Here is a 27927-nt window from a genome sequence, read left to right on the forward strand (position 1 = left end):
AAAAAAAAAAAAAAACACAAGCTAGTTCACAAATCTTTAAGGAACCATACTTTCAAGACTGCCAAGTGGCTGCAGACGTATGGTGTAAACAAAACATTTATGCAGGACAATTTATTGCCAGGTGAGTTACAATTAACAAGCACCAGGCTTTCCTCAAGTCACATGACTGACACATTAATGCCTATAGACAATTTAAGCAGGTGTTTTAACATTTCAACCTTTTCCAGTAATAAAAGTTTCTGTCTCTTTAATCCTTTATTGTAATGCCCTGATGCATGCCATGTTTAATTTTATTTCTAGACTGCCATGGAGTAATGAAAAGTAGTTACAGGTTGGACTTTGGACACCTGTTTGAGTCTAAGATGAATGATTGTTGAAGGAGCTGGAGTGAACCCATGCAAAGCTCAAGGCGTAGATGTAAACATTACATAAAAGGGCCCAAGTTTTCAAATCTGGCTGGGATGTAAGTGTTGACTATGTTTTTTAAAGAAAAAATACAACACCAGCGTGTTCATTTAGGGGTTAAAAAAATAGGCCAGAGAAATTCTTTTTATTTTTTAATAAATAAATTGTAAATTCAAGTTCATGTTCTCCAGTGAGTTGGTGAGACTGGAGGTCGATTTTTTTCCCCTTTTTCTTTTCTTTGGGTGGGGAGGCACAATGTCAAATCTGTTTGCCAAACACATGGAAGTTAAATGGCTGGTTTACTGTCGAGCAGGCCTGACCGATACCATCCCCAACCTGTTTGTAGTGTCCTGGTTTACTTGCCAGACTGTCCAGGGATTGTTTGAATCAAAATGAATTGACCAGACAGTTATATGAAATGTAGTGTCAGTAACAGTAGAAAGCAGTGGAAAACATATGACAAGCTCGAGCAGATATCCACCAAAGGCACGAAAAACAATAGCCCCCTTCTCACTCAGCCAGTAATGACGGATCAATAGCTGCTGATTAAAAAACAAAAAAACACTACTGTGAAAGTGCTGGTTTGAGATCATGGTGTTTTGCTAAAAGGTAGCTGAGCGCATGGATGCACTGCTTGTGTCTCAAGTGTTAAGATAGCAGTGGGATCGTTCCTGTCCATCTTGTTGGGTACTGGTAGAGCTGCCAGAGATTTGGGGCCCCAATGAAAAAATTATCACTTCTGTGTCATGATTGAAAATCACGTCCCTGTCAGACATGGGCTCTTTGAATAATCAATACTCCCAGCCACCCCTGGTTGCGTAACATAGCAAATTGAGTTCTGTATTATCTATTGCACTGAACCCCAGTCTACAGTTGTGAAGTGTAATTTAGTTGAACATTTTTTTGCCACAAATCTATAATCCTACAATTTATTTTATGCACCATAACAAAGTGTCTTTTTATTATTATTATTTTATAGACCCCAAAGTCTATAATTTTTCTCTTTACTCCAGTTTGGACACATCAAAATGATTTGGAATAAATAATTGTTTGAAATGAATTCTCAAATAGTGTGGTGTAATAAAGACAAGAACTTATTAAAATGGGCATTAAAAAAGCTTGGGGTCCATCTGCTGACAGAAGAGGCTGCACCCTGCACAGTACTAACATATGCATTCCTTTCAAAATGTGTTTGTACAACCCTTTAACGGCATTTTCCTTTCCTTGTTGTTGATCTCACTGTGTAAAAACGGCACCATGCCTCTCACCTACAGTTTTCTTAGAAGGTTGAACTTTGAGCTTGATGTTGTGTTGTTGTGTAGCTAGGATCACATCACAGTAGCTTATTGATAAGAACACCAAAACCAACGCTGAGACAAAGTATCCTCTAAATAACACTGACACTATAAATCCTCCCCGAGGCCACTGGCACTTGATTTTATAAGATTCATGGCCTCCCAAGGATTTCAAAGTGATGTCCATTTAGATTACAAAGATGCTCTGAGGCAAAATAAAAAAAAAAAAAAAAAAAATTCTGAAAAATAATGTTTAAAGCTAATGGCAGTAACATTCAGTTTGAGTCCTCAAAAACAATTGTATGAATACATGTGATTCTTTAAATCAATTTGCAGCAATTTGTCTTGTACAGGCATTGGTTTCAACAATAATTATTCTACATTTATATGTTGGTTATGGTATATATTGAGGTAACACCTTGGCAAGAGGGAGTGAAGGTGAGTGAGAGAGCTCTTGAAAGTACACTTGGCTGTGTGTAAAAGCCTTACAAACATGCATTAGACAAAAAGTGAGAATAAGCTACACGTGCTAGTGTGTACATCCCCTTTTTGTTTGTACTATTCAAGTTTGAAAAATAAATAAATAAAACATGCTCAGAGCATTTTTAATACTGGATCATGAAGTGCTATTCAGGCCACCGCACGAGGCCTCCGAGCGGCTTCAGGTGGTGCAACGAGGTTATGGAAGCAGTTGCTGCAACGTTAAATCGTCAACTTTGTTCACAGCGACGATGTGCTCCAGATGTTGAAGGTACCGATCCTGGTCTCGCATGAAATGCGGAACTCTGGCGTTGTGGATGACTGTCAAGTGCCGCAGCTTCTCCACATCTTCATAGGACACCTGCAGGGGTGAATGTTGTCAGTGCATACACCCAGGTTGAGACAAATTTCGCCATTTATTGGGCTTTGGTGGTTTTTTGCTTTGGCATGTGAGATGCACACAATTCATGAATTATGTGTACAGAGTTTTCAATAACCTTCATTGCGTATCTTGTCCTTGTAGTCTATTCAATTGAATATAGGTTGAAAAGGATTTGCAAGTCGTCGTATTGTGTTTTTATTTATGTTTTCCACAACTTCCCAACTTCATGGGAATTGGGGTTTGTACTTAAAATACAATGAAACAAAAATACAATTAACTAATATAATTAATAAATACCATGAACAAATCAATTTAGGGTGTATGTGTGTGCATGTTTAAAACGGTGCCCCTCTGACAAAACCCCAGCCCAGCCACCTGCAGTGTCCTTATTAGCTCCTATTCCCTCTGATGGTGAGAATGGGGTTATTCATATCATAAATAAAGCATTCAAAGATGTCAGGATGAGAATTATTGGATCTCTACATAAAATTCTAATGGATGACAAAAAAGCTACTACATTACAAATGGAGAAGTGGCAAAAATAATTTGATATCCATCCATCCATTTTCTTCACCGCTTCTCCTCACTAGGGTCACGGGCTGCTGGCGCCTATCCCAGCTATCTTCGGGCGAGAGGCGGAGTACACCCTGAACTGGTCACCATCCAATCGCAGGGCACAAACTATCATTCGTGCTCACAGTCACACCTACAGGCAATTTAGAGTCTCCAATTTATGCATGTTTTTGGATTGTGGGAGGAAACCAGAACGCCTGGAGAAAACCCACGCAGGCACGGGGAGAACATGCAAACTCCACACAGGCGGGGCCGGGGATTTGCAACCCGGTCAACAGAACTGTGAGGCGAATGTGCTAACCAGTCGTCCACCATGCCGGCAGAATTTGATATCAACATCAGTGAAATAGATTGGCTAAATATGTAAACAACTACCTGCTCTCGGATGTGGAAGGAATTTGCCTGGAAGAATCTTGTAAGGTTTTTTTATTACCGCAAAGTTAAAAAGCAAACAACTAAAAACACATCAAAAGATGTTGGCGTGATTGTGGGGAATTAAATGTAATTCATTCACATATATTTTGGAAATGTACAATTATGATTGGGTTTTGGAAGACTGTTGTTATAATGTGTCAAATATTGGGATATCCAATTTGTGCCACCCAACTTTCAGAATAATGTTATTCTTAAAGAGGACGAGCACTTGGTTAAAATAATGTTGGTGGCTGCAAAAAAAAAAAAAGAAGAAATTAGGCGAAGGAGACCATTCCATCAAAGGCCTCCAAGCTTTCAAATGGAGAAATTGACTCACAGACCTCGACACCAAGAACCACAGTTGAACATGTGGGGAAACATGACTATTTATACATATATATATAAAAGCGATTGCTAAGACGCAGGTTTTTGTTTACATTCGAACCATGTTTTTGTTTTGTTTTTAAATTTGTGTACAATTCTGTTAAAACTAGATAAATATGTAAGCGATTAAAAAAAAAAGGGAGGAGAAAGGCTCAGTTGTTCACAAGCAAAGATGGGGCGATATTCACCACTTTGTCAACAAATGCACAAGCAAATAGTCCAACACTTTAAGAACAACCTCTCTCAATGTACAATTGCAAGTAATTTAGGGATTTCATCATCAACGCTCCATATCATCATCAAACGATTCAGATAATTGGGAGAAATCTCTACTCATAAGCGGCAAGGCCAAAAACCAACGTTACATGCCTGTGACCTTTGATCCCTCAGGAGGCACTGCATTACAAACCGGAAATCATTGCGTAAAGGTTTTGCCACATGGGCTCAAGAACACTTCGGAAAACCATTGTCAGGTAAGAGTTTTGTCGCTGCATCTACAAATGCAAGTTAAAACTGCCACGCAAAGCGAAAGCCATATAGGCCTATCAACAACACCCAAAAACACTGAGCTCATCTGAGATGGACTGACACAAAGTGGAAAAGACGAGTCCACTTTTCAAATTTTGGGGGGAAATCATGGATGTCGTGTCCTCTAGGCAAAGAGGAAAAGGACCATCCAGATTTTTATCAGTGCAAAGTTCAAAACCTAGGATCTGTGATTGTATGGGTGTGTGTTAGTGCCCATGGCAAAGGTAACTTGAACATCTGTGAAGGCACCATCAATGCTGAAAGGTACATACAGGTTTTGGAGCAACATATGCTGCCATCCAAGCAATGTCTTTTTCAGAGACGTCCCTGCTTATTTCAGCAAGCCAAGCCACATTCTGCACGTTACAGCAGTGTGGCTTCGTAGTAAAGGAGTGCGGGTACTAGACTAGCCTGCCAGCAGTCCAGACCTGTCTCCCAATGAAAACGTATGGCGCATTATGAAGCAAAATATGACAACGGAGACCCCGGACTGTTGAACAACTGAAGCTGTACATCGAGCATGAACGCGAAGGAATTCCAACTACAAACCGTCAAAGATTAGTGTCCTCAGTTTCCAAACGCTGACTGCTGTTGAGTTGTGTTGTTGTTGTTGAGCATAGTTAAAAGGAAAGGTGATATAACGCAGTCGTAAACATCCCAGCTTTTTTGGAACGTGCTGCAGGCATCAAATTTAAAATGTGTAAATATTTGCCCCAAAAAAAAAAAACAAAGTATCAGTTTGATCATTAATATATTGTCTTTGTAGTGTATTCAATTGAATATAGGTTTGAAGCGATTTGTATTCAGTTTTTATTTACATTTGACCCAACATCCCAACTTTAATGGAATCGAGGTTTGTAATTCCCGAAGTATTTCCGTTATTGTTCGTAGTAATGGTTTTTGGTTCTGATTGCCCCTTGCCAGTTGGATGGTAACTTTGTGCTAGGGTTTTCAACAAAACACACTGAAGGATCCCACTAGAATACTGACCTTTAGCAACACGATTAGTTCTGTATTTTGCGTCCGTGTAGTATCTTAATATTTACAGTACATACGGGAGAAGTGGACGCAGATTTCCCAGCATGCCTAGCAGCATGTCGTACATACTGTAGTTGTGGTAATTACATGTCAATTGTAATGTTGGACATTTTTCTGTGTTTCCCCATAATAAGTGTGTGTTTTACTGACGTTGGTTTTCGTTTTTGTTGTGTTGTACCGTACGTAAGTGTAAGCTGTGCTCCGTATGACTCCTTGCACATTTTCATAGTGTAGCAAGTGCATAGCATGAGTTGCTGATGCTGGCGTCTTACTACAGTACTATGGAGTAAATGTGCGGTGTGGGGGCCACAGGGGGTCCAGACAAAGTGTTCAGGCACTGAACCCCCACACCCTCCCAATAATATTTGGGTGTGTAAAGGCTTGGTTGGAGCTGGGGGCGAGACAGTGTTGGGCAAGTTACCTGGAAAATGGAGTGAGCTAAACTCCAAGTTATTCTACATCTACTGAAGATTCCCTACACAAAAGAGAGACTAGACGAATGTTGCAAGCTAAGCTAGAATAAAATGACAAAAGTAAATTACATCAGAGCTTTAAAAAAAATAAAATAAAATAATAATAAAAAAAATATATATATATATATATAAAACATCTCAGTTCAAAATGTTTATTAAATGGTTCTCAACAAAACCATCAAAAAACATACTTGCGTAATAGTGGGTCTGTGTGTGTTAGCATTTATTTAGCATTTTCATGATCATTTAGGTGTAAATGAGTAAGACTCAGTAACTTTGTTCAAACCACACGAGGAAAATTGTAGCTGTTCCAAACAGTAACAGCTCACTAAAAAAAGCGTCCATAACAGTCCGGATGTTTGTTTCCGCTTTAGCCCGAAGGACACAACGTCCACAATTTCCAAAAACAATTTGAAATGTGGACTCGTCGGACCACAGCACACCTTTTCACTTTGAGTCAGACTATCTCAGATGAGCTCTGGCCCAGAGAAGCTGGTGGCGTTTTTGGGTGTTGTTGATATGCAGCTTTTGCTTTGCATGGTAGAGTTTTAACTTGCATTTGTAGATGTAGCGGCAAACTGTATTCAACTGTGATAAAAGCTTTCTGAAGTGTTCCTGAGCCCACATGGCAATGTCTTTTAAGGGATCGAAGGTCACAGGTATTCAGTGTTGGTTTTCGGCCTTGCCGCTTACATGCAATGATTTCTCCAGATTCTCTGAACCTTTTGATGATATTATGGACCGTAGATGATGAAATCCCTAAATTCCTCCCAATTCTACGTTGAGGAACATTGTCCTTGAACTGTTCAATTATTTTCTCACGCACTTGTTCACAAAGAGGTGAACCTCGCCTCATCTTTGCGTGTGAATGACTGAGCAATTCACCCACCTGTTCCCAATTAGCCTGTTCACCTGTGGGATGTTCCAAACAGGTGTTTGATGAGCATTCCTCAACTTTCTGTCTTTTTTGCCACCTGTCCCAGCTTTTTTGGAGCTGGGACAGGTGGCCATAAAATTCTAAGTTAACGATTATCAAGTTTATCAGTTTGAACATTAAATATCTTGTCTTTGTAGTGTATTAAATTCAATATAGGTTGAACATGATTTGCAAATCATTGTATTCTGTTTTTATTTATGTTTAACACAACGTCTCAACTTCATTGGAATTGGGGCTGTATATAGTGTACAAACTAAGTGAACAGGACGCTTTGTTTCTTCACCACAGCTAAAAATACCATGACAGTGTTGATGTATAAAAGTGACACAGACCTTTCCTAACGAAGTCAACATCTTGAAGTCAATGTTCCTTCGATGCCGAAGTATCCGCAGGATCCCGTCTAAATAAACTTGGTCTTTACTGAAGCAGCCTGCAAATTAACACACAGCATACAGGGTGCATAAAAATAAAGGCCTTAGAAATCAAGAACTTAATGATGGTCTCACTTAACATATACAGTATCTTATTCGCTACAGTGAGAAGTAACAAAGTACACTACAAACACTAGTAGATTTTTTTAAGGCATCTGTACTTGACTTGAGTATTTATTTTTCTTACGGCTTTACTTTTACTCCCTCCATTTAAAAACGGATATAAAACATCTGTACTTTCTATTCCTTACTTTGTGAAAATAGACTCAATGCTTTTTTCAGTCTACGCGGCTAATGATACGATGTAACAAAAAGACGTAACTAGAGCGAGGTAAAGTTTAACTCCGTTGAGATCTTGATTGACGGAGATTTTAGAGGCTTAAGGCGGAAAAAAGATAAGATGTAGTATTTTTCACCCATGACTTATTTAAGACAATTGTTTAATGTTATCGGCTACAAGAATGATTCGAGTCGAATGCTTTGTCTTGTGCCAGCCTAAAAATCACCAACTTCTCTCTGTTTAAGATGAGAGAAAACAGACCAATAAAGTGTTTTTATTATTATTTTTTTTTATAAATAGCAAATGGAACATTTTTTTCTTCGTCAGTTCACATTAGCAAAGCTATTTTTGAGCTAGTTTTGATCGCGTGTCCAGTGATTTTTTTCTTCTTCTTCAGTATGAGCATTATGTAAGTTAATAAAAGAGGGAAACCGTTTTTTTTTTTTTTTTTTTTTTTTTTGCAAGAAGGGTTTTCTTTGTTGTTGTTGTTGTGCAAAGTTATCAAAAAGGGTTCTGTTTATAATTGAGAGTAAAAATTACGTACACTTCAAAGTCCGAACCTTCACTTTTACTCTCTGGTAAAGGAGACTTTTATCGGTATGCGAGTACGATACTTTCGCCACCTCTGACTACAGCAGCGCTGTGTGTGTGCGTTTGCGCGTGCGCGCTCTCACCAGGTTGCGAAGTGTCCGTCTGTCCCCTTTTGGCACGCAGGCAGTATTCCCAGCGGACGTCCGGATGCTGAACAAAGCGAGCAACGTGACCGAAGAGCTGGCTGAAGCTCATGCTGCCGGCATGGAAAACCGTATAGTAGAGAAGAGCTGCGCGCCACAGGTATGGCTGCTTCCGTAGCAACACGCTGTGCAGGCTGGCCAGCCCCTCCTCAGTGGGGTTAGCAGGCTTGAGGCCAAACTGCTTCCTGCCCTCTGCCGTGGCCCATGGCTGAAAACTATTGTTGACCCCTCGCAGATAATGTGTGCCTGACGTGGAGCAAACATTTGGAACTGAAAGAGGTTACATTCTTGGTCTGCAATGCAAATACTGTAATAACTAGAATAGCACAGAGAGAAAACCTTTGCTAAGACCAAACAACAATGCCATTTAATTTCGCTGAGCAGAAAACAGCCAAGAATATCGCCCGTTGTTATCTTGTCGTCTATATTGTTCTACTAACACTGAACTGGAAAGACAAAACTTTTTGGTCGGAAAAATTCCAGTTTGCGTGTAAACAGTGTTTTAAGTAGGCTGTGTGGTTTCCATCCGACAATTTACAAAAATAATTTAGATTAAACCATATGAATTACTATTAAAGCTATAATATGGAGCTTTTTAGCTATGTATCTATCTACAACGGCTGAAATAAGTATTTAACACGTCACCGGTTTTCTCACCAAATATACTCTTCAAGAATAATTGATTTTCATAAGAGTCAACGTCTACTGAACCGAAAGGAAAACCATGACGACAAACCGTGGATTTTGTGAACCATTCCACCCCTAGACGAAGTAGTACCCATTTTTCAGCCAAGACAATTTGACAAATAGTTTTTTCACAAGTTCGAAGCCTCATTTATTCATTAGTTTCCCTTTACAGGGACTTTAACGGGTAGCTCTATAGTAGTGCTAAAATACAAGAAATTCACAATTAGCAACAAATAACAGGAGGGGGGGGGGGGGGAACAATGAAAATGACGGAAACCCGACATTTATTCAGATGTGAGCGTGTGTGAGCTCACCTATTTCGTGTCTCAGCATCCCCTCCAGCCAGTGCTGACGGGCTCCGGCCAGGTTGATGGTCAGAGTGGGACGACAGCTCTCCACCATCATGACTGCCTGAGATAGCAGCTCGTCAGAGAGACGCACCACAACCTAAAGACACATTTTTTGGGTTGGGTCAGCACGTGTTTACCATATAGGTGTGATTGAGAAAAATGTCAATTTATTATTATAAATCCATCCATCTTCGATACCACTTATCCTCATTTGGGTCACGGGTGGGAATATACTGTATATGATTATTTTTTAACATTATGAGAAGTATAAGAATTTTGAAGAGACATTTCCGTCAAATTCACTTCAAAAATGCATTGAATTTACCATATTAAGTAGCAAGCAGCATTTTTGTTAGAACTAGGACACAACAGTCAAATCTGACCGACTGTGCAAATTCTTACCGATGGTCACCGTCTGCCCAACGGCCGTGATAATGTGTCCCGACCACGTTACGCCGATCGCCGACGTAACGTGTCCGTACTTCTATGTCGCTACACGATGTAACGACTTCCACAAAGCTATCAGGTTGCGATATTAAACAAAGAAATATAATAATGAGCCGATCATAGAAGCGTTGAGTGACGGCTATTACGGCGTTTTAGTAGTCATTATTTATTACAGAAAACTATCGGCCCAATGGAGCTTTTGTGCTTCAAACATGCTGTTGGCAGCTTAACTTAGTTTTTGTTTTTTTTGGGAAGTGCAGGGCTCCCACGATTACAACAACCAAGCTACAGTCATTGTAATGGTGCAAAGGTGAATTCGATATTTAATAGTTTGTTTAAATGTGGTTTTATTATGTCGGTCGTCAAACAATAATTAAAAATATTATCCAATCACCACTTTTAAAAAATTCCCCAATCTTTTTTTTTTATTATTTTTTTTAGGTAATTAGAATACATACATGTTGGGAAACTGCAACTTAATGGCCATCAGTACCTGCACAAAATACCACAAAGTGTGCATAAGAACAGGTTTTATCATCAGCATTAACTGAGCATCTTCACTTGTTTTTATCTTGCTTCGTTGTGCTTATTTGATGTGGTACTTCAAAAACCAATTCCCCTTTTTGGAACATTTAGTCCACCCCGTTCATCTCCATGCCAAATGACTGGATTATTTCACTGTTACTGAACGAGTTGAGTTGTATCATTAAAGAAAATTCATCCACGTCAATACTTGAGTTAAATATGGACCTATCATCTAATGCCGGGGGGTGGGAAAAAATTTTCTTTCGGCAGCATCTTCCTTTTAAAAATCACCATAGGTGGCAGTTTCTGTCCATTACCATGGCAACCAAGCACAAGAGTAAAAGCCGATTTCTCTTGCCCCGTTGTGCGTATCGCTACCGTGTTGGTCCCCTTCTTCTCTACAGTGTGGTTCACCGGGATGTCGAAAGTGAGCGGCGCCTCGTCCATGTTGGCGATGTGGTTGGGCTGGATGTGTTTGTCGGCAATCTTTTTACTGCAGTAGAAGCGGAAGATGGCCAGCTTTCCCTTGTAATCCGCCAGAAGTTGCTGCGCCACGGTAGTCCTTGTCCGGATGGATAGATGGCACCGTTTTATAAAACGAAAGCACCGAGGCGGACCTCCTTGAAAATGCTCGATTTTAATTTCTTCTGCAAGCGTTATTGCCCTCAGTCGAATGGTGACTGTAGAGACGCTTCTCCTGGCTGTTCTTTGCTCATTAATCCATTGCTGGAGTTGGTCTTCCAACTCGGGCCACCTCGCCTCGATTCCGCGGAAACTCAGCTTCGTCTTCTTGACTTGGCAAAGCTCGTTTTCCTGCTTCCTCCACTTCCGAACCATGGATTCGTTGATCTTGAATTCTTTCGCGGCTGCCCGATTCCGATTTTCCTCCGCGTAACTGATAGCTTGCAGCTTAAACTGTGCTTTGTAAGCTTGTCTCTTCGTAGGTGTCATTTTCAGGAGTCCTTAGCCAAACCGATGCACATACCATAACTATATACCTACTGGGGGCGTGCCTTTAGCGTCCTTTCACGCACACCCTTCCCCCTTTACGTCCGCATGCTGTCCTCAGTCACGTCCGCCTTCCTCTATATAAGCAGTGTGTCGGCAGGAAATGCTCCCAGTCAGTCAAGCGGAGGGCTCATTAAAGTCACACAACATTTACAGATTTTGGAACTTGGTGGACACATAAGGCGCGCCGCATTATAAGGCACCCCGTCCATTTGGGAGAAAATGTAAGACTTTTAAGCAACCAAGAGGAAGTTGTAAAATGTCTGTACACCTGTGTTTATTCTAGGCGTGTTTGTGACTCCTCTTCCGTGCCTTGATTGCTCTGTGCTGAGGAGGTGCTTTTAGGACAGTTCGGTTCGAGCAAATGCCACATTTAACCATCAGAAATAAAATGAATCATTTTAACTATAGTTACTTTCAAATGGATTTACATTCTGATAGATCAAGCGGAAACTGAGAGTAACAGGATGAAAAAAGGAACTTAAAACAAACACAGTACCATATTTGCCGATACTATTGGGGGTGGGATATAAGACCAAAATGGTCCCACATGGGGAAAACCTTTCCTTTTCTTTAGGGCTCTATATCACAATGGCTTGAAGGGAACAATTGTGCATCAATAGATCTGTAAATCTTTGGGGGGCCAGAAACACATCCCGTTGACAGATGTGCGTCCTTATAAAGGGTTGGGAGGGTTACTTCAATGTATTCCAATACTGCTACTAGTTACCTGTTAAACAAATGTAGTCAGTAATGTAATCCAGGTACCACAATATTAAAGTAATGTAACTTGATTACTTTCCATTACTTTTGGATTACTTCAACAGCAAATATGACCCAAAAAAAATTCATTATCAAAAAAATATATATGCATATATATTTTCTGTCGTGTTCTATAAATGTTTAATATGCACGTTTTGAAATGCGAGAGCGGGAGGAACGCTGAGCACCCGGGATTCAAATCCAAAACCTCAGAACTGTGAGACAGACGTGCTTGCCTCTTGTTCACCATGCTGCCTAGCTTCAAAACAAAGTGTTTAAAACCTATCCACATGAAACAGTGTGTGTGATATATGTAGTGATATGGGAAAACAGAGGACTTATTACATTTATGAAGGCAGCCTTTGCAGTTAGCGTTAGTTTAACCCCTCCCCTCAGTGACACACATGCACGCCTTCCACCTTATGATACAATAATGCACTGCTAACTCTAGAAAGGTTTGGGCTCAAAAGCAACAACGGGCCTCTCCCTGCATTAAAATTGTAATCTTCAAAATAATCCCAATTTTTAATAAATTTACCTGTAATCTTGTTGCATGTTTTTTTTTTTTCCCCCAGTAACTGTAATGGAATACAGTCACCTTTTTGTGTATTCTGATTACATAATCTGAAACCTGATTGACCATATCACCCATATCAGTAACCGCCCCTGGCCCTGAGAGCATAATAATTGCATGTACATGTCGGCTATGTGACCATCCTGCGTAACATAGCGTTTAAAACTTGGGGCGGTATGTACACCTGGAAAAGCATGGAAATGCAGAGTTGAAAGGAATTATGGGTCTGTGTACTTTGCGGCCATTTGTTTCTCCTTCTGATGTAGGAAAACAAAAAACAGGAAACAAAGGAATTTTTTGTTTTTGATGTATGTACATTTAGATGACGTTCCCCACTATGTACTTCAGTTGTACTCAGACTGCAGATAACATGTTTGTCTGAGACACCGCAAAATATTCCCACATCAATGATGTGTTTTTTAACCGAGAAATTGAAAAAAACTTTATTGGCCGTCATATAGTTACACTACTGCGCCACAAGACACGTGACAAGGCTAAAAATAAACTAGCTTTTGGATTTTTACGCAATAGCGACGCAGAGTTAAATGTCTTGTGCGGAGCCGATCGATGACGTAATTGATCGGATTGACGAATTATGACATGAAATCAGCCGATCAGCATAAAATGCTAATTATCGTCCGATACCAATCACACCGATCAGATCGGCGTAAAGTCCACAATTAATACATGTTTACAGATATAAATATAAAATAATAAACATCCACAAGGACCCTGCATCTGTAACGGAAATTAATTAGTATGTCACCACACACATCCCTTCAGAACGTGGGCAGGTTAACAGTATATTGTTATTATGAAATATTTGTAAGATAACCTTTATTAGTCCCACAGTGGGGAATTTTGCATTCTTGAAGCCATAATTTATGAAAAATTATGATTATGACTGTCCTCCAGATGTGTTCTTGACAAAATTGAGCAAATATGGAAATTCAGACAAATTTGAACAAATTGTTCTGGAAGTTAATTTTTACATGTTGGCAGCTCTGCTTCTACACAGAGTGAAACCACCTTTACGCAATATAATCTTATATAAGTGTTGCACTGAGGCGACTGCTTATATACAAAGACACACTTTCGATCGCTGCCACCGTTGGGCACAACCCCTTCTTTGTGCTCGTTCTTCTTCATTAGTCTCCACCAATTCATCGTTGGTTTTCACTTTCTTCTTCTGGCTCGGCGGACTGTAGGCTTCGAAACTAGGGAACGAATTTTTTAAATATCAACGATTCCAGGGGCATGGGAACGTTAGTCCCGGTTCGAATCGATTCTCGATACTCTGTACCCCAAGTTAGGGCCCACAGTGACCCATCCATCAAAGAGCTTGTTGACTGACCATCTCCTTGTCATTTTCAACATCTGGTCACACTCTACAATACATGAAAGACATCGTGGTTGTGGAGCGTTAGGTTCATCCCGCTGTGCCAGTTCTGCTTACAGTGCTGTGAAAATAAATGTTCTGCGATAATTAGGGGTGTACCAATACTGTACCTCTGTACAATAGTTGTGCAGTACTTTAAAGTAAAACTATGACAGCATTGGTGTGGAGCTCCGATACCGCTTAACCAGCCTCCCGGGGAAGGTAAATATGAATGACAACACCTTTAGCCAAACACAAATTATGCGCTGCTGAAACGGTGACAGAGGACACCGCAGCGCTAGCCATCCAGCAAGAATCTAGTTTCGAGCACCGTACTTTCGCCGGCTCCACTCCGCGCTGCCGAGCCAGCTGCGCTGCCGTCATGAGGGCCGCAGCACGGATCGAATGAATAAAAGTCAGCGATTGCATAGTAAAGTATCACTTCAGTTGTCTTGTCACAGTGGTATTCTCAAGAAGCTGCCTTATATTTCTTTTTACTCCGTTTATTTTGCAGTTAACGCAAAGAAATAACATGGCATCCACATTTCCTGTTTGTTTATATGCACCAGACTCTTCATCTCTTATCTAATTACTCGTTTGAGATAGTTCCTTAATGTTCATACTGGCACACCACGTAAATGACATTGTGTTAGAGGCTGCATTTAGGTGAAATGTGTGGCAAGACTGTTAGAAAAGCATGCAGTTGGATATTAAAATGTCAGTAATGACACCTTGCTACTCTAAAAAGTCACATTTGAATGAAAGTTAAGCAATGTTCAAGAAAAAAAGTGTTTTTGAACGGAATTTGTTCAAAATTTAAAATGTTCATCACAATTGCAATTCTTAATGGCATTATCAAGTATCGGTACTCAGTATTGCCGAGTACACGAAGTCCTCGATTTACGAACGAGTTCCGTTCCTACTCTGGCGACGTAACCCGAATTTCCGCCTAAGTCGGATTTTACGGTGAAATACTTCTGTTACGGGTATTGTCCCACTTGATTGTGACAGCAAGCTCAGTGTGTGTGGGCGTGTGCGTCGATGTGTGAGTGAGACGGGACTGCGAAGGAGGAAGGAGTGCGCGCCGGTGCGAGTGTGTACAGTAGCAAGTGTAGTGACGGCGACCGGGGAAGACTAGCGATTAGTGGAGGACCCGTTGACGTTGAATGTGCAGAGGAGCTAATAAAGCCATTAAAGCAGCAAATCGGTGCTTCGTACCTTTTTTGTTGCCACCACCCACCTCAGCTGTGCAACGAGAGAAAGGAGTTAACCCCTGCGTCTCCCGACCACGGTCAGGTGACCGTAGCGGGAAAGGTTAACACTTCGTATAAAGAAATAAAAATACAAAAATAAGATGCTGTACTTACCATTACTGCTGAGAGTGTGAAAAAAGGAGGGCGAAAAAGGCAAAGATACTCCCGGCGCACAAACACAGACAAGCACTATGCACTAGCTAAGCAGAAACACTATGGTGCTGGAACAAAATGGCGGACGAGGCACGGGCGTCGTAAAGTCGAAACGTCGTAGGTCGAGTGCGTCGTAACTCGAGGACTTCCTGTACTTGAATGTAAACACTTGTATTCATACTCGGTCTCAAATAAAAAGTGGTCATTGCATCCCAAGTGGTAAAGGTTAAAAGTCGATCGCTTTACTAAAAAGTTTGGTTTCATGAATTCCTCCATGCCATAAAAGATACAGTCGTGAAGTATTTTTCATCTACATTTCATGTTTATACAATTAAAGCACAGGTGATCCTGTGTTTCAAAAAAGTGTGTGGTTGCGACACAGGTGATCTTCGCACTTACCTCACCCACACAGCCTTCCTTTTGCAAATATTTCCGCACGGTGGCCCACACCTGACTCTTGGGAAGCACAGTGCCACCTGTGACCTCCTCAAAATTCTCATAGGAGCCAAACTTCTTCAGGACGCACTCCATGATTCCAACAGCCTGCAGTCACACACAAACAGCCCGAGGCTAACGTACACTTATCAATCAGTCATTTGTAAGCGTGTGAGGTACCTGCTCGAGAAAGAGGCCGGAGCCCTCGCTGTATTTGTCTAGCACAGACTTCGGTTCCGGCTGAGCATACTCGAATTGGGGTTCATACTTGTAGTCACACTGGAAGAACTTTTGCTTCTCCTGCTCAAGGTTCAGAGGCCTGAGAGCAATAAGCAGACACGGCCTGGTGGATGGGGACAGTGTGCTGCTTCTCACAGCTTTAGCGATGTGTGGTAGAGACGTGGCTGGTCGCAATGTCCCCTTTTTAGCACGCAGCCCCAGGGATTGGTTGACTGAACATGTGCTCTCACTGCGGCGCATCCAACCACCAGCACCCAGGCTGAGGCTAGTCAGGCTGCGCGCAGGCGGCGACGGGGCAGCTGAACCGCTGCGCCAAGGTGGTTGCATAAGCCGCCTGTCTGCCATCTGCTCCTGAGACCTTTGCAGGCACTGAGATGTCATGTCTAGGCTGAGAGGGTGACGGAGTGGAGGTCTGGCTTGTGACACTAATTTGCTCTCTACCACATGGTCAGTGTCTTTCTGAGCCAAGAACCCGTTTGGGGGGGCTTTCTTCTGCTTGGAAACATTGCTCCTTCCAGCCTGAGGTCTCAGCATGGTTTTAGTGTTGCTGCTGGTTTTGGCAGCTTTGGAGTTGTTCAGGTCCAAGAGGTCGCTACTGCCTTCAGAGTGGTCACCCTTGACATGATCCATGAAGACCACACCTGTGTCCAACACCATCACCACAGCCACCAGCTCTGCCTCACTCGGGCTAGGGCAGACATAACAGAGAGATTAATGTTGGCTTTTTTAGTGTGAAAATGGGAGCTATTGATGAGAGGGTGAAGTCAGTCTGTGTCAGGGATATAATCACAATTTTCTTAACCTGTCCCATCTGTCCCCCGTACACTTCTATTGTCATTAAAACAATTCAATTCCTTTTTAACATGTCGCTGAACAGTCGCGCCGCAGATGACCAATCACATAGACAGCAGATGAGACACATATGTGCTAAAGAAAATGTTGAGCAATCCAGCCTATGAGAGGGGGAAATTTTTTTTGCACAGGAGCATTTTAATTCACTATACAGACCCTTTCCAAATAAATTGAATATCATGGAAAAGTGCATTTATTTCCATAATTCCATTCAAAAAGTTAAACTTTCATAGATTATCGATTCACGGCCCACAATTTAAACAATTTCAAGTATTTATTTGTTTATTTTCACATAATTTGGGCTTCCAGGTCATAAAAGCCACACAATCAGGAATTCAAAAAATTTGAATACTGTGAAGAAATCAGCCCAAATTTTGCAGACCATAAATGTTTTAAACGGAGTGCCATTCACTAATCATTTACTAAACTCAAAGCACCTGCACAGGTTTCCCCGGGTGTCATTAAATTAATTCAGTTTGGTTCAATTGTCTCAGTTGGGTTCAATATGGTGAAGACTGCAGACTTGACAACTGGCCAGAAGACCATCATTGATACCCTCCATCGGGATGGGTAAGCCACAAAAGTTCATAGCTAAAGAGGCTGGTTGTTCACAGAGTGCTGTGTCCAAAAATATCAATGGAAAGTTTAGTGCAAAGAAAAAATGTGGCAGGAGAAGTTGCACCAGCAAAAGAATTGACTGTGGGCTTCAGTAGATTATCAAACAGAGAAGATTCAAGAGTCTAGCAGAGATCCAGAAAGAGTGGAATGAGGCGGGAGTCACAGTTTTCAAAAACACCACATTTAGACGCATCCGGGAGATGGGCTACAACTGTCGGGTTCCTGGGGTCAAGCCACTTCTGAGCCCGAGTCGACGTAGGTAGCGTCGCAACTGGGCCAAGGAGAAGAAGGACTGGACTGTTGGCCAGTGGCCCAAGATCCTCTTTTCCGATGAAAGTAAAGGGTGCCTTTCATTTGGGAATCGAGGTCCAAGGGTTTGGAGGAAGACGGGTGAAGAACAGAACCCAAGCTGCTTGAGGTCCAGTGTGAAATATCCACAGTCAGTCATGACTTGGGGTGCAAAGGCAAGTGCAGATGTTGGTAAACTCTGCTTTCTTAAATCCAAGGTCACCGCAACGGTCTACCAGAATGATTTAGAGGACTTTGGGATTCCTTCTGCTGAGGACCTGTATGGAGATGCTGATTTAATCTTTCACCAGGACCTGGCCCCTGCCCATACTGCCAGAAGCACCAAAACCTGGTTTTGTGCCCATGCCATCACAGTGCTTGACTGGCCGGCCAACTTGCCGGATCTAAACCCCATTGAGAATCTATAAGGCATTATCAAGAGGAAAATGAGGGCCACCGGACCCAAAAACAATGAAGAACTGAGAGCAAGTATCGAGTAAAACTGGGCTTCCATAACTCCCAGGCAATGGCACAGGCTGATTGCCTCAATGCCACGGGCCCATCGGTTAAAGGTTAACATATTGTTTTGAATGTGACCCTAATCTCTTTCTTTTATCTACAAAAACTGAGAATGGTGATTTCTCCACAGTATTCAAATGTTTTGAATTCCTTATTTCGTGGGTTTTATGAGCTGGAAACCCAAATTATGTAAAATATAAACAAATAAATACTTGAAATTGTTTAAATTCTGGGCCCTGAATCTATAATCTATGAAAGTTTCACTTTTTGAATGGAATTATGGAAATAAATAATAAATAAATAATAATAATAAATAAATAAACTTTTGCATGATATTCCAATTTTTGGGAAAGGGTCTATATGCGTCAAAAATACAAATTGTAATCTGTGAGGCTGCTGTGGACTGCTTTTTTTTTTTTTTTTTTAGTTTGTGTGTTAACAATAGTGTAAATCAGACCTGAAGGCTTGAATACAGTATTATTACCTACACTACAGAGTATGTTAGCTTGCTTGCGAGCTACAATATTTTAATGCTAGAAACAAATCCAATCCTTAGTGTCTGCTCAGAATTTGTGCTCACTGCTCTGCACTTATTTTTTGTTCAAACTTCCATCCTACAATACAAAGCGCACTTGTGCATTGCACATTACATAAACACATGGACAATATTGTCAGTACCCTTTTGTTAATAAAAGAAAACCACACAGTGGTCACAGAAATAACTTTAATCTGACAAGAGTAATAGTAATAATAAAAATAATATTAATAACAATAAAAATGAACTAATTTAAATCAGACGTTGCTTTTGAATTGTGCTTCAACAGAATTATTTTTAAAAAACAGAATTATTTTTAAAAAACAAACTCATGAAACAGGCCTACACAAAAATGATGGTACCCTTAATATTTTGGTGCACAATCTTTTGAAGCAATCACTGCAATCAAACTATTTATGGGTCAGGGCTCATAGAAGTGTCTTGCTTTTAACCATTCTTGAGTTTTTTTAGCTGTGTGTTTTGGGTCATTACCGTGTTGCAAGACCCATGACCTGCGACTGAGACCAAGATTTCTCACTTTGGGCAGCGGATTTCTCTCTTGAATACCTCGATAATCTTGAGACCCTGCACAGGTTCAAGACACCCTGTGCCAGATTTACCAAAGCATCCCCAGAACATAACAGAGCCTTCTTTATGTTTCACAGTAGGGACAGTGTTCTTTTCTTGGTATGCGTCATTTTTGCATCTGTGAACATGTAGCTGCCTTGCAAAACGTTCCTGTTTTGTCTCGTCTGTCCATAGGACTTTCTCCCAGAAGCTTTGTGGCTCGTCAACATGCAGTTTGGGAAATTCCAGTCTTGCTTTTTTTAGGGATTTATTTTCAACAGTGGTGTCCTCCTTGGGGTGGCACAATGGCCGACTGGTTAGCACATCGGCCTGACAGTTCTGAGGACCCAAGGAGAAATGGCAGAGGATCCCGAAATCCAGGTGTGGAAAAAAAGACTCATGACTGTATTAGCTCAAAAGGGTGCTTCTACTAAATACTGAGCAAAGGGTTTGAATACTTATGGCTGTGTGATATTTCAGTTTTTCCTTTTTAATAAATCTGCAAAAATTTCAACAATTCCGTTTTTTTCTGTCAATATGGGGTGCTGTGTGTACATTAACTCATTCACTGCAAGCCTTCCCAATTAACATGGATATTGAATGTGTTCATGAGGGGGGAAAAATGAACTTAAATGATTTCAGCAAATGGCTGCAATAAAACAAAGAGTGAGAAATTTAAGGGGGTCTGAATATTTTCCGTACCCACTGTAAGTAGCGTATATTGGTTTGGAGAAAAACATGATTAATTTTGAGAGGTGAGGGGGGGGGGTCGAAGAGTAAACGCTTGCGTTAATAGTTAATAGGCTCCAGCAAGCCTGCGACCCTAGTGAGGATATGCAGTACGGAAAATGGATGGATGGTTCTCGCGTACTACTTACACTTATTTACAACACATTTTCTTGTTATTTTTGGAGATATTTCTCAACATCCTAAATATACTGAAAATGCAGATGCAAATGCAGTTAAAGCACCTCATTACTAAAGACAAATATAAGGAATGACATTTCTTGATGAACTGTCAAACTACTGAATACTAAAATTAAAAAAAGAACAAAGGAAAATTGTTTGTTCCAGATCCAGATGAAATCTTCCACCATTGAATCAATCTCTTTCAAGTGGTAAAGGTGCACATTAGGGCCGGAGAAAATAATTGAATAACTTCAAAAATAAGTCGACACAAAATTTCTGCCTCAAGCTCCACCGGGACCAAAATAAAAAAGTTCCCCCCCGGAACTATGCCCGCGCCACCGGAATTTATTGCAGACGAAAGCAGTGTTGGGCCAATGACAAACCTTGCCAAACATAACAAAGGAGCATCTGTGTTTTTCAGACAGTTAGACGTGTAATGTACATATAGCATAAGTATGAATGAGCTGAATGGTAGTTAGCGTTTTTTGACCTAAAATGGTAATCGCTAGCATGCTAATGCAAATCACGATTGCTAAACGCTTAGCATTTTGCTGTCTCAAATTCTGTACACCAAGTTTATACCATACACCCAGTACCAACATATGCAGTTTAAGGATTGAAATCCATGCCTCATAAATGAGAACAAAATGCATGTTAGTCGTAGAAACAAATGAAAAAAATTTTTGGGTAATAGTGGGGGGTTCGATTATATTCAATCAATTTGAGAATTGATTCAAAAAAGATTTGCTAGTGATAGCCCTACTGTACATATTTGCAATAACTTGACAACTAACTTTTAACGTGGAAAACATATTCAAATTTAAAGAAATGCCCAATAATATGATTACAAATGATAATAACAAATACTCCCTCGTCTGACTGATTGGTATACTGCTCGCTCTCTGCTGGGATAGCGGCAAATTTACTGATGTGACCCTCGAGAACTCTGGAAACAGCTGTCAGGAACACAGGGAAGAAAAAAAGAGGGCCAAATAGGACAAACTTGCTACTTATGGTATGTCGCATGAGATATTGGAACTCTGGCTGCACGATATTTTATTTGAGCATCGCAATAGTCACATGGGGGGTCTGCTCCAGTGTTGGTGTTCTGTAATATACAATGACCAGCGGAGGGACCTGTTTGGACATGCTAATAAAAAGAATGTGCACGTTGCATTTCCTATTTCGGTCTTCAGAATGAGACTACTGTAGGCAGGAACGCCGCAGCTGTGTGAGTGTGCAAGTAAATGAGAGTGAATGCGTTCTTTTGTAATTCAGTATATAACTGTAAAATTGATTACGAGGAAAATTATTATTTGTATCAGAATGCTTTTGTTAACACTGTACGATCACACTGTGATAATACGGAATTCATTTGGTTTTGTAATATAAGAGTAGAAAAGACGAAATATTTTGTAAATATACTCAGCCAGAGCTGCGAGGAATGCAAAGTTAATAATGTCCTTTCACCATCGTTCCTGTGTTTTTGTTTGCACATTAAGGACAAAAGTTCTGTTTTTGTTTTAATTCCTCGATTTAAAAAACACCATTCAAGCAACAACTTTTTCCTCACGTTTTTGAGATTGTAGAGTGAAAGCTGCAGCTGGCTACAAGTGTGGACTAAATTGGTGTCAACAATGGGGAAATGAAGTGCCAGTAATTTGAGGGTAACAGCCCATCAGCATCATCCATCCATCCATTTTCTGAGCCGCTTCTCCTCACTAGTGTTGCGGGCCTGCTGGAGCCTATCCCAGCTGTCATCGGGCAGGAGGCAGGGTTCACCCTGAAATGGTTGCCAGCCAATCACAGGGCACATACGAACAAACAACCATTCGCACTCACATTCACACCTACGAGCAATTTAGAGTCTCCAATTAATGCATGTTTTTGGGATGTGGGAGGAAACCGGAGTGCCCGGAGAAAACCCACGCAGGCACGGGGAGAACATGCAAACTCCACACAGGCGGGACCGGGGATTGAACCAGAGTCCTCAGAACTGGGAGGCTGACGCTCTAACCAGTCGGCCACCGTGCCGCCTCCATCAGCATCATATTGAAAAAAAAAAAAAAAAAAAGAACTATAAACTGTACTGAACAAAAATATAAACCCAACACTTTTGTTTTTGCTCCCACTTTTTTTGTGAGTTGGACTCCAAGTTCTAAAACTTCACCCCCCCCCCCCAAAAAAAAAGCCATTTCCCTCAAATATTCAGAATCTGAATCATCTTCATTTTGCCAAGTATGTCCAAAAAACACACAAGGAATTTGTCTCTGGTACTTGGAGCCGCTCTAGTACAACAACAGACAGGCAATTGACAGAGAACACTTTTGAGACATAAAGACATTGAGAAAAAAAGTCACTGAGCAATAAAGGGTTGCTTGTTATCTGGTAATGCCGGTACAATTTTTGTTCCCAAAGCTGTCTATATCTGTGTTAGTGAGCATTTCTCCTTTGTCGAGATAATCCATCCCATCTCACAGGTGTGGCATATCGAGATGCTGATTAGACAGCATGATTATTGCACAGGTGTGCCTTAGGCTGGCCACAATAAAAGGCCACTCTGAAATATGCACTTTTGCTTTATTGTGGGGGTCAGAAAACCAGTCAGTATCTGGTGTGACCACCATTTCCCACACGCAGTGATACACACCCCCTTCGCATAGAGTTGATCAGGTTGTTGATTGTGGCCTGTGGAATGTTGGTCCACTCCTCTTGGAGGCTGTGCGGAGTTGCTGGATATTGGCAGGAACTGGAACACTGTTGTATACGCTGATCAAGAGCATCCCGAACATCCTCAATGGGTGACATGTCCGGGGAGTATGCTGGCCATGCAAGAACTGGGATGTTTTCAGCTTCCAGGAATTGTGTACAGATCCTTGCAACATGGAGCCGTGCATTATCATGTTGCAACATGAGGTGATGGTCGTGGATGAATGGCACAACAATGAGCCTCAGGATCTTGTCACAGTATCTCTGTGCATTCAAAATGCCATCAATAAAATGCACCTGTTCGTTGCCCATAACACACGCCTGCCCATTCCATAAGCCCAGCACCACTTTGGGCCCCTCGATCCACAACGTTGACATCAGCTAACCGCTCACCCACACGACGGCACACACGCTGTCTGCCATCTGCCCTGAACAGTAAAAACGGGATTCATCCGTGAAGAGAACACCTCTCCAACGTGCCAGACGCCCTCGAATGTGAGCATCCGCCCACTCAAGTTAGTTACGACGATGAACTGCAGTCAGGTCGAGACCCTGATGAGGATGACGTTTTTGATATCCTCTTTGATAAGCTGACATGCTTCAATTTGAAAACAAAAGATTCATTCAAAATACCATACATACATTTACGCATGAACCTTATATCATATAGGGCTGAGTGTAGGTTACTGCATGAACACATCTGTTGTGAGTTATGAAAATACATGGTATTTTTACCTTGGGAGTAATCAGAGTCTGCCACGTGCTCCCACCACCAGAAAGATTAGGGTCACCCATGATCGCAGAGATTCTCTCCTCGAACGGCGTGAGGCCCTCCGCGCCGGTTCTTCCGCCATTTTTCGGCCACAATTTGGCGGTGGGCAGCTGTCCTCCGCTTCCCATCCACCTTAATGTCTGACCACTTCCTTTTTAGTTTTAAGTGTGCGCGCTGTTCTGTCTCCACAGCATTGACAGCCGCACACGCGCTGTCCCAGTCACTCCTCTTTCGCGAGTTGTTAACGCCAGAGCACAGCGTGGCAAAGAGGATTTTCTTGCGCACCTCCACTTCATTGAGCAACTTCACATTCAGAAAAAATATTTTATTTTTTTTAATTGCCTTGCCCATCGTCCTTTTTTCCTGATCATGCAGAGATCGGGATCTTAGGTACAGGGTTCATTTAAATATCATTTGCATATTTAAACATGGGCGTGGACAAGGAGGAGTCGGCTACTCCAACATGTGCGCTCATTTCCACGTTGATTGGAATGCACAAAGGAAATGTGCTTGGATTCATGAGTACGCAGAGTTTCATACATCTGAATATTTTTGTGTGTACGACGTTTTCTGGATTTGAGCGTACGCCATGTTTCAGTAGGAAATCCACGCAAGTCTTTGTACACGAGGCCAACAGCTCACGAAAAATGGGAGTAAAAACAAAAGTGTTTATATTTTTTAAAAAATGTAAATTTTATTATTTTTGTTCAGTTTAGTTAGTTTTTGGACGGTTCAACCGAGTTCAAAATTTTGAATTAAGAACTATGACCTGAACTAGTTCATTTTTGGAACGATGAACTGAACTTTGGTCTAGTTTGTGTAGAAAATGTAGAACATTTCCCAGCACTGATCTTGTATTATTTCCCATCACAATATATATATATCGCAGGTTTAAAACAAAAAACAACAACAACAAAATCGCACTGTCGTTTTTGCCCCCCAATATCCTGCAGCCCTAGTTGTAACAGCAAGTTGACTCGCATTATATGTATGGCAGTAACGATACAGAAATGAAATGAAGAAAATGTTCTATTTTATATTTTAAATTGTGTGGCATGTTATCTTTTGAATTTAAGCCAATGTTTAAAAAAACCTATTGGTGTTTGACTTTTTTGTAAGCTTATTTAAATCGTTGTGGAGGGGGCGGGGGCTGTAAGAAATCACATTGGCTCGGGCCGGCCCTGCCTGAACCCATGCCGCCTGCACCGAAGTCAGGCGAATGTACCACTACACCATCGTTCATTCATCTTCTGTACTGCTTCTTCCCCTCCCTGGGGTCGCGGGCATGCTGGAGCCAATCCCCGCTGCCTCTGGGCGAGAGGCGGGGTACACCCTGAACTGGTCGCCAGCCAATCGCAAGGCAGATAGAAACAAACAACCAGTGACGAACCAAAATCACAATCAACCCAGGTTGCCTTCACTTCTTTCTGTTCACTTCTTTTTTTACTAAGTGTCATCATCGGGTTGGAAAAAGTAATATTCATAATTTGGCAAAGTAATGAGTAGAACGCAACTCCCTACATCTGAAAACAGATGTACGGAGTAAAATGAAAAAGTCGTCTGAAAAACGAATACTTAAGTACTGAAAAATCTACACAGTTGCGTTACTTCCCATCACTGCTGCTGAGTAAAATCTCCCCAGGAGCAAAACAAAAAATCTGATAGCTCCCAATAATGGAACACATTTCAATGATTGAAATTAAACTAGAGTTTGGATTAAATTCCCAATACAAACACGCAGAAAACCAGTTCATAGATTGATCCTTGAGATACTACAAATAAATGATCTCACCATCAACATTTCCTCCACAAACTACTACCAACCAAACAGCCGAACAGGTTTTTCCACTCTTCCCGCGGTTCACTCGCCCATTCCGTCCGCAGCTCCTCGGCAGCAGGCAACAAACCGGTTCTGGAGCAGCAGAGGACAAAAAAGGCGAATAACGGTCCGGTGTGAAGCGGGCCTTGAGGCGCCTCCCTGCCTGCGTGCCTGGACCGGCCAGGAAGCGGCAGCAGTGGCGTTGGAACATATGACGTTGTGTGACCCCGGAAGAGTAACACTACTATATTCCGGTTCAAGGGTCAATAAAATGTCACGCTTTACATCAACTTGGTTTGAAAAATATAAATTGCGATAAATGGATATTTTTGTATTTTATTTAGTTTGTTATTTATTTTTGTTCAGTGATGATTAGCAATACGGAAGCATTTGACACCGTAGATATTATAAGACTAGACACACCAGCGCCTTGTGGTAGCACGGCTTACTGACATGCATACGTCGCGGCCATGTTGGGAGGGTCAACGTTCCCATCAAACGCAATACAAGGACATTGTAAGTCTTAACTTGCTAATTTTTCCCCCACGCCAAAGCCTGTGCTATCAATACAGAACATTAGAAAAATCTGTGAAAGGTTATTCCCAGTTCTCTTGTTGTGATTGTACGGCGTTGTGTGCAACCATAGGCAGCACAATGTGCCGGTGTTGTAAAAAAAAGTGAGACACGAAAAAAATCTGAGACCAGGGGCCGCATGTAAAAAAGGTGCGTACGCACAAAAACGTGGCTTACGTTCTTTTTCATGGCAAAGGTCAGCTGTATCAAGAGTGAAATGACAGGGGAAATGTGCGGTGCCTGATGTCAACTTCATGGCTGGCGTACGCACATTTATGCAGCTGTTGGTCCTTTGGCGACACTTAGAGGTGATGCTGGGAAACTGTCATAATAAATAAATATGTACATCGGAGACACATGAACAATTTGCGCGGATGAACAATTAATGCGTGGCAACATTTGAGTTCAACAATGCAAAAAGAGGCAAGGACTCAGAATTGATTTGTTAACCAGTGTATTTAATGAATCACTGATATTTGTGGGCACACCTATTAATTGATACCTTGATCATTTATGCCACCTATCGCCCTCGCTTACTTAATTTGAACATGTACATTGATTGCACATGATTAAAATGTGTTAAAATGACATATTGTGTCATTGCATATATACATATATACAATTACATCACAATTACATTACATTTTAATCATGTGCAACCAATGTAAATTCAAAGGACTCTTTTTATCAGTGTGCACGGCTGAGGACACGGCCAGTAGGACAGGCAGCGGAAGCCGGTTGTTGGAGCATAATCGAATCCTCCGCGTCTGTGACACCAGAGACACCGGGGACAGTGGACGAATCCCCGAACATGTAGTGCGTGGCTGCGACTGGACACCCTGTCTCCTGTGTATTAAAATAATAAATTGAGTAATCAGTCAAAGTTTTTGATTTCCTCTTTAATATGCTGACTTGCTTCTATTTGAATTCAAAAGATTTCTTACAAATACCATACATACAACATTTACGGATGAACCTTTATCTCATAGGGCCGAGTGTAGGTTGCTGTATGAACACATTTGTTGTGAGTTATAAAAATACATGATATTGTGGGGTGATCAGTCAGCCAAATGTGCTCCCAACACCCCTGAGATAGCGAGCAGTTAGACTCTCACAGCGACTCTCTCCTCAAACGGGGTGAGGCCCTCCGAGCTGGTTCTTCCGCGTTTTTTGGGCCACACGTTTTTTGGGGGGGGGAGGGGGAAGAAAACCGGAGTGCCTGGAGAAAACCCACGCAGGCACGGGGAGAACATGCAAACTCCACACAGGCGGGGCCGGGGATTGAACTTTCAAAGCTCTCAATTTACTGGTCGATCTCCATTCCTACCCAGCTATGGTCATAAGCTGTGGTTCGTGACCGAAAGAACAAGATCCCGGTTGAAATGAGTTTTCTCCCTTCGAGATTGGGTGAGAATCTCGGTCATCCGGGTGGGGCTCAGAGTAGAGCCGCTGCTCCTCCGCATTGAGAGGAGCCAGATGAGGTGGCTCGGGCATCTGATTAGGATGCCTCCTGGACGCCTCCCTGGTGAGGTGTTACGGGCACATTCCACCGGGAGGAGACACCAGGGATGACACAGGACATGCTGGAGAGACTATGTCT

General features: G+C 41.6%; 2 protein-coding genes across 4 annotated transcripts in view; one reads left to right on the forward strand and one right to left on the reverse strand.

Annotated features, from left to right (window-relative positions):
- The window catches only part of LOC133395659 (casein kinase II subunit alpha'-like), a 73074-nt gene extending 70557 nt beyond the window's left edge, over window positions 1–2517 (forward strand). Inside the window, exon 13 of the mRNA XM_061664772.1 lies at window positions 2427–2517. The gene's annotated coding sequence lies outside the window, so the exon portion shown is untranslated. The remainder of the gene's footprint in view (window positions 1–2426) is intronic.
- Window positions 89–25957, reverse strand: kiaa0895l. Of its 3 annotated transcripts, none has more exons than XM_061664741.1 (7): window positions 23899–25714; window positions 16107–16854; window positions 15891–16034; window positions 9356–9488; window positions 8295–8600; window positions 7242–7339; window positions 90–2541 (listed from the first exon to the last, which is right to left on the reverse strand). In XM_061664741.1, the coding sequence occupies exons 2-7, from the start codon at window positions 16821–16823 to the stop codon at window positions 2380–2382; spliced, it is 1560 nt and encodes a 519-aa protein (XP_061520725.1). In that variant the 5' UTR covers window positions 16824–16854; window positions 23899–25714; the 3' UTR covers window positions 90–2379. The 3 variants fall into 3 exon arrangements, with proteins under 3 accessions (XP_061520735.1, XP_061520725.1, XP_061520716.1); XM_061664732.1 differs by lacking the exon at window positions 23899–25714 and adding an exon at window positions 25728–25957 and having other exon boundaries at window positions 91–2541; XM_061664751.1 differs by lacking the exon at window positions 23899–25714 and having other exon boundaries at window positions 89–2541; window positions 15891–16061; window positions 16107–16178.
- Between the last annotated feature and the right edge of the window lie 1970 nt (window positions 25958–27927).

Source organism: Phycodurus eques, chromosome 2 (assembly GCF_024500275.1).
Source record: "Phycodurus eques isolate BA_2022a chromosome 2, UOR_Pequ_1.1, whole genome shotgun sequence".
Taxonomy (NCBI): Eukaryota; Metazoa; Chordata; class Actinopteri; order Syngnathiformes; family Syngnathidae; genus Phycodurus; species Phycodurus eques.

Excerpts from the sequence above, each read along its gene's own strand:
- kiaa0895l (XM_061664741.1), bottom strand. The coding sequence starts at position 16,823 with ATGGTGTTGGACACAGGTGTGGTCTTCATGGATCATGTCAAGGGTGAC. Across the intron at positions 8,601-9,355 it reads GATGCTGAGACACGAAATAG|GCACACATTATCTGCGAGGG; the intron begins GTGAGCTCACAC and ends GCTCCACGTCAG. Across the intron at positions 2,542-7,241 it reads TGTTGACTTCGTTAGGAAAG|GTGTCCTATGAAGATGTGGA; the intron begins GTCTGTGTCACT and ends TCACCCCTGCAG.